This window comes from Piliocolobus tephrosceles, chromosome 15, assembly GCF_002776525.5.
Source record: "Piliocolobus tephrosceles isolate RC106 chromosome 15, ASM277652v3, whole genome shotgun sequence".
Taxonomy (NCBI): Eukaryota; Metazoa; Chordata; class Mammalia; order Primates; family Cercopithecidae; genus Piliocolobus; species Piliocolobus tephrosceles.
Window position 1 is genome coordinate 62,454,459 of NC_045448.1, and position 14,761 is coordinate 62,469,219.

A 14,761-nucleotide genomic window follows, 5' to 3' on the forward strand; every position below is an offset into this window, starting at 1 on the left:
ACTCCATTTTGATTTTTAGTGTTGTCTGTTGGGACCTAGTGGAGTAGATTAGTCCAAAACAGCGGCCTTCTGAAGGTTTTATTTTGTTTTGTTTGAGACCGAGTTTCACTCTTGTTGCCCAGGCTGGAGTGCAGTGGCTCACTGTAACTTCTGCCTTTTGGGTTCAAGTGATTTACCTGTCTCAGCCTCTCAAGTAGCTGGGATTACAGGCACGCGCTGCCACGCCCCGCTGATTTTTGTATTTTTAATAGAGACGGGGTTTCATCATATTGATCAGGCTGGTCTCAAACTCCTGACCTCAGGTGATCTGCCCTCCTCAGCCTCCAGCCTCCTAAAGTGCTTGGACTACAGGTGTTAACCACCCCATCTGGCCAGTTTTTTTTTTCTTTCCTTAAAAACCAGTGTGATAGTAACCTTTTGTAAATTTTAATTAACAAATTCTGTAAGAAGTAATGTAAAGCAGGGAGCTATTTATTTATTTATTTATGTCGAGACAGAGTTTCCCTCTGTTGCCCAGCCTGGAGTGCAGTGGTGCGATCTCGGCTCATTATAACTTCCACCTCCTGAGTTTGCAATTCTCGTGCCTCAGCCATCTGTGTAGCTGGGATTACAGGCGTGCGCTACCATGCCTGGCTAATTTTTGTATTTTTTGGTAGAGACGGGGTTTCACTTCGTCACCCAGGCTGGTCTCAAACTCCTGGACTCAAGAGATCCGCCCACCTTGGCCTCCTAAAGTGCTGGGATTACAGGTGTGAACCACTGTGCCTAGCCCAGGGAGTTATTTAATATCTATTTTCAGTATCCTAAAGAGCTAAGCATACATTTTTCAGTTTTGGAAAAGGAATTTGTCACATATTGACATTTTCAGGAATACAACCTTTATAGGATCCAGGACACGCTACCCCAAAATGTTGTACCTTGACATATTTTTTTTTTTATTTTTAAGACCAGTCAGGTGAAACAGTGGGAATGGAGAAGGAACAAATAAATTTGTAACTGGTTGTGATAAGCTATAAACCTGCCTTGAACATTTTTTAGGCTGAAGGCATTTGAGAAAGTAGCCAGACAGGAAGGTCTCTCACACCTTTTCCTGCCCTAGTCCCCTGAAGCAGGTCATAAAAACCTTGGAAGGATTTTCTGACCTCTTGAAGCAGGTCCCAAGATCTTCATCTGAGATGTCAATCTTAAAAAAAGGATGCTAGAAAAAAACTATGTCTATACATGTTGCATTTACTGAGTAGTAGAAATAAGGATTATAACTTGGAATGCATGGAATGGCAAACCACCAGTGCATTCCATGAGGGAAGGGTAAGGGAAGCTTTTATTAGCAAAAGAGATTTACATAAGCTGCTTAGGAACGGAGTTCATTGGTTCCAGAGGTTCAAAGCCAGAGTTGTTATCAGTTCATTGGTGGAGATGCCCTTACTGGGCAAGTGTTCTTCTGAAAACATTTTATCTGAATTACATGTCCGAGATAACTGTTTCCAGTTCAATAATTATTTGAATTACTGCAGTCCTAAAGAATGTCTAGTGATAAACCTTATCAAAGCAGGAGATGTGTGAAGGACACAGAACGACTTTTAGAAAGTCCTTGGAAACTGTTCTTATCTGACAAGCGTGGGCCTCCTCTTCTTTGGGCGTTCCCGGCTCTATTTTGTCTGGGTCTAGCAAAAGTTAATTTCATCTTGCTATCTGCAACTTTCACAGAGAGGTGCCCTTCTTATACCTAGAAGAAAGGAACATCTCTAACTCTGAAGACACATAGATACCAAGAAAAGTCTCAGCAAATGGACCTTAATAAATTTCCCCTAGTTTATTACCATTAGATCATACTTTTTTTGCCCTATCAGATTTCTCCACGACTCTCCTCTCTCCATCAAACCTAGCATAACAATATTCAGGTTCAACTGTTTCTTCAGATCTACACTTATGAAAGCTCCTGTGTCATATACAACTTAAATTTGTAAGGCCAGGTGCACTGGCTCACACCTGTAATCCCAGCACTTTGAGAGCCCAAGGCAGGAGGATCACTTGAACCCAGGAGTTCAAGACCAGCCTAAGCCACATAATGAGACCTGTGCTTTACAAAAAATTAGTTGGGTATGGTGCCGCATGTCTGTGGTCCCAGCTTTTCTGGAGGCTAAGGTGGGAAGATCACCTGAGCCTGGGAGGTCAAAGCTGTAGTGAGCTAGTGAGCTGTGATTGCACCACGGAACTCCAGCCTGGGTGACAGAGCAAGACCCTGTCTCAAGAAAAAAAAGAAAAAAAATTGTGTGCTTTTCTTTTGTTCACCTGTTTTTTATCATAAGGCACTCAGCCGTAAACCTAAGATGGGGGAGGGAAAGATATTTTTCCTCCACTACAGCCTTTTCTGTGTAATTATGTCCAGATGTTATGAAAAGTCCAGGTGACTGCTATTGAGGTTCAGGAAAAGGAGAAATTCTCTGAGAAGGAGAAGCCAGTTGACTTCCAGGAGAATCAGTCTTTGGTTGGCAGAACTTGTAAAGTGACCAGGATTCTCTTTTGCTCTGGCATCCAGAACTGATTAGTCTCTGAGAGAATGATCCAAAGAGACTTCTAAGGCTGGTCATGGTGGCTCATGCCTGTAATGCCAGCACTTTGGGAGGCCGAGCTCGGCAGGCGGATCATGACGTCAGGAGTTCGAGACCAGCCTGGCCAACATGGTGATACTCCATCTCTACTAAAAATACAAAAATTAGCCAGTCATGGTGGCACACACCTGTAATCTCAGCTACTCGGGTAGCTGAGGCAGGAGAATTTCTTGAACCCAGGAGGTAGAGGTTGCAGTGAACCGAGATAACGCCACTGCACTCTAGCCTGGGTGACAGAGCAAGACTCCGTCTCGGAAAAAAAATAATAAATAAAAAATAGCAAGAGACTTCTAAGAGACTGTTGGATAAACCAGAGGGCTGTTTCTGTGTGTGTGTGTGTGTGTGTGTGTTGTTTGAGCTCACCTGTCCATCAGAATTATTTGTATCCATTGTTTAAGATACCTTTTTTAAATGTTAAGTCACCTGGAATACTAAGATAATAGCTGGAAGGTTGCTTGATAGGCATGGAATTGAAGCATTGAAGCAGAGGCAACTGAGGCAGTGTGTGTCTTTGGGGTTCTTGGGGGAAGAAACAAGTTTCAGATACGATAAGTGTTACATTAATTGGGTTCACACTATGTAGGTATGCTAGCTCATACTGAAGCTGTGAGGTTTCTCAGTGGCTCCATAACCAATTATATATGCTTGAACTTGTGGCTTATTGTGACTGTCAAATATGTAATTAACATTCAGGGTACACACAGGCAGTAATTAAAGGAGGATAGGCTGGGTGTGGGGGCTCGTGCCTGTAATCCCAGCACTTTGGGAGGCTGATACGGGAGGATCACTTGAGGTTAGGAGTTTGAGACCAGCCTGGCCAACATGGTGAAACTCCATCTCTACAAAAAATAGAAAATTAGCCAGGAGTGCATGCCTGTAGTCCCAGCTACTCAGGAGGCTGAGGTGAGAGAGGCGCTTGAATCCAGGAGGTGGAGGTTGCAGTGAGCCAAGATCATGCCACTGCACTCCAACCTGGGTGACAGAGTGAGACCCTGTCTTAAAAAAATAAATAGAAATAAAAATAAGGGAGGGTAATGGACCACAGAGATGGCTTGGGAAAACAATATGCTGACAGACAAGTTGAATGGGTCTTGGAAGTACTTTGGATGCTGATCACATAGTAGAGTTGCTGCTTCTTTTTGGCAAAGCCTTCAGTGGCAGCTGCCAAAATTGGAAGAAGTCCTCGAAGTTCTCATGGGCAGAGCCTCTAAAGGTGTCTTGGACTAGCCTTATTCTGCTGCTTTTATGATCCTCCTCAGATTGGTCTATTCTTCATTATCTCAGCTTTGTTTCACTTTTTATGAGTTCATTTCAGGTGTTGGATGGTAATGGGCAACAGTAGGTGCTATATTACTACCTCAGTCCATTACCTGTATGTTTATGGCTTTGAGGGGGTGAACAGCTTTACTGTGGGCTCAATGCTACTTGACATAAGTGACTTCATTTTGACACATTAGGATAACAAATTATGGTATGTCAGTAAGGCTATTGGAGACTTGGTTGACAATTGGGTAAAATTCCAGAAGGCTTAGTGAAAAATGTTAGTTTCAGTTAGGAAAGACAGCTTTGAGGAATTATAAGTTTGAGAAGATACGTATCAAAGGAACTTTGCATTTGAGGATGGTAGTTGCAGGATTTCTATCCCAGTTGTGTGCCTGTGAGACTTTGAAAGACTCCATGGTCTTTGTTGTTGTTTTTTCTAAGACAGGGTCTTGCTCTGTCACCAAGGCTGGAGTGCAGTGGCGTGATCTCAGCTCAATGCAGCCTCAATCGACACCCCCATCCATGTTGGCCTCCCAAAGTTCTGGGATTACAGGTGTGAGCCACCATGTCTGGCCTTTTCTTCCCTCTCTGCTTACATTCTTAATTCTTCTCTAACAGTAATGTCTAAATCTGCAAAGTTCTTTGGATAAAATGTATACAAAATGCACAAGTGGATTTATAAAGTCAGTACTTCCATTCATGGCATTTCCTTGTGGTTATTTCAGTCATCTGAATTGCCAAGAGATTCGGATACCACCTGTTTTACAGGCCCCTCAATAGTAAAACAGGCAGCTATATTCTGTGCTTGGAGCTCAAATGAGAGGTGTAAATAAAAGAACCATTGAACCATTGGCTTTATATTCTTTTTTTTTTTTTTTTTTTCATTTCTTGATTCACCATAAACGTAGGAGAGGTTGGCACTATGTCTAAGAAGCGAAGAAAGAACAAGTGAATAAGTGCTATGGTTTGAGTGTGTTCTCTAGATTTTGTATGTTGGAAACTTAATTCCCAAATTTATATGTTGATTGGTGGTGGGGTCTTTGGGTGGTAATTAGGATTAGGAAAGGTCATGGTGAGATGGGATAATTCCCTTGACCTCCTTGCTGTACTTGTGACAGGGGTGTGGCTTGTTTACTTGGCTGCCCTGTGCCGAAACCCCTTGCATGAGGGAGCATGTGAGCGAGTGCGGGAATGAGAGCAAATGAATGCTGGAAGCAGCTGGTTGCTCCTCTCTGGAGGGAGTACGTTCTGTGTGGACCCCGCAGCAGCATCCAAGCATGTTACAGCCAGTGCTCTTTCAGCTCTCCTGTCCAGGGATGACCAAGTGCCAACCACCTTAGTGGAGGGTCAGAATGGCAGCCCCTGCCCTCTTGGCACCTGTGTTCTTGTCTGGCATCTGGGAAGAATCAGGTCACATGAACAGATTGAAGGGTAGTATATGTGGAGGATTTTATTGATCATTGAAAGTGGCTCTCAGCAGGATAGGGAGTTGGAAAGGGGATTGTGTGGGAAGAAGGTGATGTTTCCCTGAAGCCCAGCTGTCTCTGGCTGGGCCCCTCTCCAAAGCTGCACATCTGAAATTAGCCGCATCTGTCCATAGTCTCTATTGCTCAGTTTCTTCTCTGCTTGCCAGTCAGCTGCTTGTATCCACAATGCTCAGCCCTTGTATCCCCATTGCTCAGCCACTTGTATCCCTGATGCTTAGCCGCTTGTTTCCCTAACACACAGCTGCTTGTGTTGTTCTGCCAGCTGAAGTGTTTTTTTTTTTTCAGGGCGGTGGAGGTGTGGGGGCTAAGGACGTGGCAGGCCAAAAAGTCAACATTTGGGCAGAAAACCAGGTCAGCTGTTTTCACTTAGTGCTGTGGTTCCAGGCTTAAGGGTGGGGTTTAGCCAGAACCCAACCCTTCTGTATCAATGTAGGGGTGAGCCATGATGAGACTGGTGGCTTTATAAGAAGATAAAGAGAGACCTGAGCTACCATGCTTTTGACCTCTTCCCACTTGTGATACCCTCTGCCATAGTAGTAAGAAGGCCCTCACCAGATACGGCCCCTCAACCTTGGACTTTGCAGCTTCCAAAACTGTGAGCTAAATACTCAGTCTCAGGTATTCAGTTATAGTAAAAGAAAATGAGGCTGGGCGCGGTGACTCATGCCTGTAATCCCAGCACTTTGGGAGGCCAGGGCGGGCAGATCACAAGATCAGGAGATCGAGACCATCCTGGATAACATGGTGAAACCCCGTCTCTACTAAAAATACAAAAAAAAAAAAAAAAAATTAGCTGGGCATGGTGGTGGGCGCGTTTAGTCCCAGCTACTTGGGAGGCTGAGGCAGGAGAATGGCTTGAACCCAGGAGGTGGAGCTTGCAGTGAGCCGAGATTGCGCCACTACACTCTAGCCTGGGTGACAGAGCGAGCGAGACTCTGTCTCAAAAAAAAAAGGACAACGACAACAAGCAACTTTGTTTTTGTATTTCTTTTTTCTTTTTCTTTCTTTTTTTTTTTTTTTTTGAGATGGAGTTTCGCTCTTGTTGCCCAGGCTGGAGTGCAATGGTGTGATCTTGGCTCACTGCAACTTCCACCTCCCGGGTTCAAGCAATTCTCCTGCCTCAGCCTCCCAAGTAGCTGGGATTACAGGCATGTGCCACCACACCCGGCTAATTTTTTGTATTTTTAGTAGAGATGGGGTTTCTCCATGTTGGTCAGGCTGGTCTCAAACTCCCAACCTCAGGTGATCTGCCCACCTCGGCCTCTCAAAGTGCTGAGATTACAGGCGTGAGCCACCGCGCCTGGCCTTTTCTTTTTTGGTATAATCCAAAATACCTAAATCCAGTTTAAGCATCCACAACTATACATGTTTAAATACAAAATTAATTTGAGATAGGGGTGTGTGTCTGGGGGTGGTGGGGGAATGTGAGAGGTAGTATAGAATGAAAAATAAGCTCCAGTTATTAGTATCTCTTGAGTGGGACAGTTGGGACAGCTGTCCTGGAAGGGCCGTGGGGTTGGGTTTTCATAAAGAATGAACCATGGGATGTCCACAGTAAATGAATTTTGCTGCAGGCTTGAGGGAAAACTCATTTGAAGCCTTGAATGCTCCTCTAGAGTATCAAAATGAAGGAAGAAACTTGTAAGTAAAACTTATTTTTGTCTTTTAAAAGGCTTAATGAGTGGCCCTGTGTGATGGCTCATACCTGTAATCCTAGCACTTGGGGAGGCAGAGTCAGGAATATTACCTGATCCCAGGAATTCAAGACCAGCCTGAGCAACACAGGGAGACCCTGCCTCAAAAAAAAAAAAAAAATTTTTTTTATAAAGACTTAACAAGTTTAAGTTACAGAATGAAAAAAATTTCAATTAATTCAATGGTAGGCTGTCATGAAAACAAAACAGATTTCAATTAAGCAAGAAAGGGATGTGAAATTGAGAGGTAAACAAAAAGGAAAAGGGGCTAGTTAGTACAGCGGTCACTGGTTTATCTGTATAGAGAGGGAAAACTGTTTTTCTCTCAACCCTCATTGGTTCTTTTCTTTTTTATTTAAATTGAGACAAGGTCTTGCTATGTTGTCCAGGCTGTTCTCATACCCCTAGGCTCAAGCAATCCTCCTGCTTTGGCCTCCCAAATTGCTGAGATTACAGGCATGAGCTACTGTGCCTGGCCGCCTGATAAATTCTTAATTGGAATAGATTCCTGTAACAAAGGACAGATTAACAGGAGAAGAGCATGGAAGATGTGGGTGTTCAGTGGACTTCCCAAGTGGCCAAAATTGTTGTATGAATAAGTTCTTTTAGTTTATATCAAGTCATACAGCTTCAGTTTGTAGGGCTTTGGGACACGAGAAGCTAGAGTCTCAATAAAGATCCCGGCAGTCAGGTTTTAGTTCCTAGTGACTTCAGGTCAGGAGGGTGGGAGAAAAATTAGAAACATTAATTACTGGCAAGATATGCAAGACAGCAGGATCCAGTTTACAGAGTGGTGAAAAATAACTCAGAGACAAATAACAGAACTACAGTCTGATAACCCAGACTGGTTGTAGTTTTCTATTGAAATGTAAAATTTCTGGCCTGATGTGGTGGCTAATGCCTATAATCCCAGCACTCTGGGAAGCTGAGGCAGGTGGATCACTTGAGGTTAGGAGTTAAAGACCAGCCTGGCCAACATGGCGAAACCCCCTCTCTACAAAAATACAAAAATTAGCTGGGCATGATGGCAGGTGCCTGTAATCCTAGCTACTCAGGAGGCTGAGGCAAGAGAATTGCTTGAACCTGGGAGGTGGAGGTTGCAGTGAGCCGACCGAGATCACACTGCTGCACTCCAGCCTGGGTGACAGAACAAGACTCTGTTTCAAAAAAAAAAAAAAAAAACGTAAAATTTCTCTGTACAGTCATCCTCAGTTTGATCAAAGATAAAAGACTACTCTTGTTTACAAAACAAGTCTAATCTTATTAAATTTGGTCTAATTATTTATATAAGTGCAGCAAGAATGATAATTGAACATATACTTGATCTTAGGTTATCGTTTTGTTTTTGTTTGTTTGTTTTTTTGAGACAGAGTCTCACTCTGTTGCCCAGGCTGGAGTGCAGTGGAGTTATCTCAGCTTACTGCAACTTCCTCCTCCAGGGTTCAAGTGATTCTCCCACCTCAGCCTAAGTAGCTGGGATTACAGGTGCGTGCCACCATGCATGGCTAATTTTTTGTATTTTAGTAGAGATGGGGTTTCACCATGTTGCCCAGGCTGGTCTCAAACTCCTGAGCTTAGGGGGATTCGCTGACCTTGGCCTCCCAAAGTATTGAGACACCATGCCCAGCCCAGCCCAGTTTTTTTTTTTTTTAATTTTAATTTTAATTTTAATTCCCATGTTACAGATGAGGGTTATCAGTTTGGATGCACCTATTAGCTTCTCTAGTAGGGTTCTGGAAATTCCTACTCAGTCCAGTGGTATGATTTCAAAGTTATGTAAGCAATGCGATGAGAAATCTATACCCCAAAGTACCTGTATAATTCTTTCCATGGGTCTCTGAGGCAGTCACTTATGTTGATTATGAAGCATTCTGGCTTGTAGCTGATTGTGAGCTTTCAGGGAAGCATTTGAATATAAGAGTAATTATATGTGAATGACAGAAGACCTACAATGGCCATGGTTAAAGATTTTATTAGAGTTCATTATCAAAATAATGGAGTTGACAAAGAAATTTGGTTGTTTCTGTGCCATACAACATTTTAAGATAAAAACTGGAATTATGATTGATAAGATTATGTCAGAATATATTATGGACAGTGAGTGCATTGGCAAATTTCTAGAAACTTCGTGTAGTTGTTTTAAAAAGGAGACAGGGTCTTGCCTTATTTTCCAGGATGGTCTTGAACTCCTGGGCTCAAGCAATCCTCCTACCTTGGCTCCCGCCATCCTCCCGCCTTGGCTCCCAAAGTGCTGGGGTTTTAGGTGTGAGCCACCACACCTGGCCTTCCATACAGTGTTTGGAGTACTTATATTAATAACATTTTCTCATACAGATATGAACCCAAAATATGAGATGGGTCTTGGTCAATTTGGAAAGTTTATTTTGCCAGGGTTAAGGACCCGCCTATGATATAATCTCAGGAGGTTCTGATGACATATGCCCAGGGTAGTCTGGGTGTAGCTTGCTTTTATACAATTTAGGGAGACATAGCAGTCAATACATGTAAGATTTACATTGGTTTCATCTGGAAGGGTGGGACAGCTTGAAGTGGGGGCTTCCAGGTCATACGTAGATTTAAACACACTCAGATTGGCAATTGGTTGAAAGATTTATTGTCAAAGAAAGGAATGTCTGGGTTGACATAAGGGGTTGTAGACACCAAGATTTCATCCTGCAGATGAAGGAAGCCTCCCGGTAGCAGACTTTTTAGAAAATAGATTTTAAATGTTTCTTTTCAGACTTATAGTCTGCATTAATGTTAGTGCTGGAGGGGTATGATAATTACCCCCACTTCCCCTTCATGGCCTGAACCAGTCTTTCTGGTTAAATTTTAGAGTGCCCCGGCCAATGAGGGAGTGCATTCAAATGGTTGTGAGAGCCTTTAAATTTTCCCCCTTTTGACCAAGATTTGGCAGAGGCAACATCAGTGGCTACCAGATTTTAATTTTGTCCCAGTGTTGCTGGGATGGCATGGCTGCCTGCCCCTGGTCTATCCTGTCCTTCAGTGGGACTCCCTATGACCAAGAAACTTAGAGTAAACAAGACTTATGGCCAATTAATTATTCTAAGCCAGATAGGAATAGACATGGACAGACATTCATTACCCTTTAAAATTATTAATTTTTTTTTTTTTTTTTTGAGACAGAGTCTCGCTTTGTCGCCCAGGCTGGAGTGCGGTGGCGCGATCTCGGCTCACTGCAAGCTCCGCCTCCCGGGTTCACGCCATTCTCCTGCCTCAGCCTCCCAGTAGCTGGGACTACAGGCGCCCGCCACTATGCCCGGCTAAATTTTTTGTATTTTTAGTAGAGACAGGGGTTTCACCGTGTTAGCCAGGATGGTCTCGATCTCCTGACCTCGTGATCTGCCCGCCTCGGCCTCCCAAAGTGCTGGGATTACAGGCGTGAGCCACGGTGCCTGGCCAATTTTGTTTTTTAAGTAGAAGGTCAACAAACAAAAAGCCAAAGGTGAGGTTACAAAACCGACTTATACTATGCATTGAGCCATAGTATGCTATACTATGCATTGAGCCATAGCTCAATCTTGTTTTTAGTTTTAGTATGTAATCTTGGTTTTAGTTACAGACTTAAGCAATTAGCTATACAAAACATAAGCGTTGTTCTGAAAAAGTTTAAAAAAATATGTATATCTGTACAACTCATACCCAGGAGGCTTTGTCATAAGGTATCATTATCCTGTCAGTAATTATTTTCTTCTTTTACCAGCTGTTCAGGCATCTTTGTACACATCCTTGATTTGGAGGGTCTGACCTTGACCTAATTGTATCCCTCAAAACTTGCCCTTACACTCTCATGTAACAGTCCCTGGGCCTAGAGGGAGGGTGCTTATATAGTCTTAGTAGTAAGGCATTTGCAGTGAAAAACAGATTGGGCCCAGTGGGATTGTTACAGGTAGTTACTAGGCATGAGCTGGGCAGCAGAGAGAGCTCTCCTCTACCAACTAGAATGTCAAGTAGGTGGTTCAGCAATTATTGCATTGCCTGTCTAAAAATGATAATTCGGCAGCACCAGGGAGAGGCCATTTCCTGATGGTCCACACCTGTTAACATCATCAAAATGTTAATTGAATGCAGGCCCCACGGAGGACCAACTTCCTGGGCATGCATGTTGAGACAAAGAAAAAAAAAATTGGTGAGGTATGATCTTCTGAGGGGCACACTTCACCGGAAAAGGGAAGGAAGCCTCAGATGGGTGTGTTTATAACTCCCTAAATACATTGCGTGTGTTCAGTTCCAAAGGATAAGGAAAGCACTGGACAAGTGGAAAGCCCGCTCTAAAGGAAGAAACATGGGAAAGAGGCGAGCTTTTAAAATTCCTAGGATCACGGTTGAACAGGGCACTTGACCTTTTCTCTTTAACCTTCATGTGCCCACTTGGGCCTCTTCCAAGCACATTTGCTTTCCTGTTCTAAGACCTTTTCAAATAAACTTCCATTCCTGCTCTGGAACTTGCCTTGGTCTGTTTTTCTGCTTTATGCCCCTCAGTCAGATTCTTTCTTGTGAAGAAGCAAGGACTCAAGTTGCTGTGGACCTGTACAGATTTGCCGCCGGTAACTTGGATCTCTTCCACTGGTTAACAGGATGCCAAATGAGAGAGGCTGGCATCTCTGGTTTTGAGAATACCATAATTTTGGTTTCCTTTTAAGTAACGAGAAATAAATAACATTAATATTGTGACAATCAAAACAGTATTTGTATGTCAGAACAGAAAAGGGAACCTCTTTCATTAGGGTACCAACGAAAGATATGAAGAAAAATTATAATCTGGTACTCTCTAGAGGATTATTGTTCCAAGAAATAATTCATAATTCAGTTCACACTCAAAAAAACAAAAGTTAGTGTCAAGTATTATACTTTTCCTTTGAAATAGTTTCTCTCTCTAGACTTCCTTTTCTATTAAAGAGAAATTATAGTAAGATCAATTTGTATGTAAATTAAGTTTTAGGCTTATTATACTTTGCCTGATTATTCACATAAAGTGCAGCAAGAATTGATTGGCTTGGCTGGGCGCAGTGGCTCAAGCCTGTAATCCTAGCACTTTGGGAGGCCGAGGAGGGCAGATCATAAGGTCAGGAGATCAAGACCACCCTGGCTGACATGGTGAAACCACGTCTCTACTAAAAATACAAAAAAAAAAAAAAAAAAAAAAAATTAGCTAGGCATGGTGGTGGGTGCCTGTGGTCCCAGCTACTCGGGAGGCTGAGGCAGGAGAATGACGTGAACCCAGGAGGTGGAGATTGTGCCACTGCACTCCAGTCTGGGTGACAGAGAAGACTCCATCTCAAAAAAAAAAAAAAAAAAAAAAAAATTGATTGGCTATATAGGCTCCTTTCAAGTTGACTTTGCTGAACTTTACCTAAAAATACACTATTTTAGTCAAAGTCTTGGTAAAATAACCAGTGTCTCCAATTGTTTTTGTTCTAAAAGACTCTTACTGAACTTACGCAAATAACTATATTTTCGTAAAATCACAATTTGAATTTTGGATAACTCAGAGAGAGAGGTAAATTTGCTTACAAAAACATATTTCACCCAAATGCTCTAAACTATAAATAACTATAAAAATTTTTTTGGGGACCGTTCTTTAACCAGAGCAGCAGCCTTCCAAACAAGATGTTTGTTCAACTCAGAACTGCCATTCATTCACAAGCCAAACAGGTCATGGGAGCTATCAGGTACTGTAGAATCTAGCAGCTCCTCAGATAGCTAGAATCAGTACTAGGGACAAAAAAAGGGTCCTTGCTTATGAGTATCTCCTTTTTGTATTCCCAGGTAGCAAGAGCCTGTGTAAACCATTTTAATTTTATTGTGGAAGTCTTTTGAACACCTTTATTTCCATTAGCATAGGGGTAGCTCCAGCCAACATTCCATAACAAGGCAGTAAATGTCCCTCAAGGAGAAATTCTCTAGTCCAGCAGTTGTTATTGGGAAGTACTCACAGTTTTTTGTCATAAGTCCCAATAAATGCTCCGCAAAAGGCTACAAAGTGGAGGATTTGTCCTGTTTAGTACTCCAGCTTCTCCCCTATGTTTTGTGGGCTACGGCAATCTTTCTAGTTCCCATTTAGTAAGTTCAGTTAATATTTGTCAATGAGCAGATTTACCTGCCTTCAGTTTTATAGTACTAGATAGGGAAAACATCCCCCAGTCACATACAGTACCCATTTTCATAAGACATTTAGGTAAAAGGAGTCACAACTACCTTACATAAAGTCTATTTAAACATCTCAGATTTCTTAATTCTGTGAACCTGTATGTTTTTATGTTCTGGTCCCAGGAACTTTTCTACCCCCAGACCATTTTACCTTTTCTGGTTAAAAAAAAAAAAAAAAAAAAAAAAGAGGGGGATTTGGGTTCCCAGCAGGGAGTTGAGCCAAGGGACTCAGGCCTTTTTGTCAAATTTTTATCTTAATTTGCCTCAGCATTGCCCCAGACAATGTCAGCTTTCTCATGATAACCTTTGCCTTCTGATTTTTTAAAAAACATTTTCCAATCTAGGGCAAATAGTGAATAAGCATCCAAAAATTTCTATCACTTTTCTGGGGTGAATTCTTTGACTCCCTTTTTCCTTTCCCATTGTTTTTTGTTAATGACCCCCATTTTTTTTTTTTTTTTTGAGATGGAGTCTCACCCAGGCTGGAGTGTGATGGCGTGATCTCTACTCATTGCAACCTCTGACTCCTGGGTTCAAGCGATTCTCCTGCCTCAGCCTCTCGAGTAGCTGGGATTACAGGCACTCGCCACCATGCCTGGCTAATTTTTGTATTTTTAGTAGAGACAGGGTTTCTCCATGTTGGCCAGGCTGGTCTTGAGCTCCTGACCTTAGGTGATCCACCTGCCTCAGCCTCCCAAAGTGCTGGGATTATAGGCATAAGCCACCTTGCCTGGCCTACTCCAATGTTTTATTAAGCACATGTAAGACCATGAGGGACAGCAAATTTGATAAGGCCTCTCAAGCAGTCATATGATTCTATGGGAGCGGTACCCATGTAAAAGGGGCCCTGTTAACCTCCAGATTTACCATGACCTGCGTTATGGACATAGGTCATAGGTAGGAGAATATCCCGGTCATTATAAAGCCAGTCCTATGTGGCTTGCATATGAAGCATATCAACTGTTTCATCTGCGGTGCTCCACTTGGTATTTTATAGGGAGAGGCAGGAAGTCCCCTTCTCGGGGCAAACCTTACAGTGGCATTTATTTGGTCCACTAGGCTGGTTGTTCTCTCAGGAATAACTTCCTGTGCATTTGGATCACATACATTCATCAGTGATTGTTTAATAGTGAGCTGTAGGTCCTGCATTAACCCAAACAAGCTTTTTCATTCTGTAGCATTTAAAATTAAGGATTTTGTCCTTAAAATGGTCATTTTTACAGTCCATTATTATAAAAGTTTCTTCAGAAGCTGATGATACCAATCTATGAAACAGAACAGTTCCTTTACATTATACCCTCTGGTTTTAATAGTTACTTGGTTTTGCCCTTCCCCAATATTGACTATCTTCTTGGTAACCACAGGCCTCAGAGGTAACTTTATTTGCCCTGGCATACTTTTTCTTTTTATCCATTTAGTTTTATTTGTACAATTTTTCCTTTATTTTAAAGTGACGCTTAAATAGTCTCTTAACTAGTCTCTTAACTAGGGAAAAACTTACATTTTCTTTAGCAAAAAACACATCCTTGTGTGT

General features: G+C 42.4%; 1 protein-coding gene across 3 annotated transcripts in view; it reads left to right on the top strand.

The window, feature by feature from the left end:
• Window positions 1-14,761, top strand: part of COMMD1 (copper metabolism domain containing 1) — a 230,454-nt gene that overhangs the window by 20,871 nt on the left and 194,822 nt on the right. Inside the window, exon 2 of one of the 3 annotated variants that reach the window (XM_023202046.2) lies at window positions 5,648-5,713. The exons of the other annotated variants lie outside the window; for them this stretch is intronic. Within the exon in view, the coding sequence (XP_023057814.1) occupies window positions 5,648-5,713 (66 nt within the window). The remainder of the gene's footprint in view (window positions 1-5,647; window positions 5,714-14,761) is intronic. 3 annotated transcript variants of the gene reach the window in all.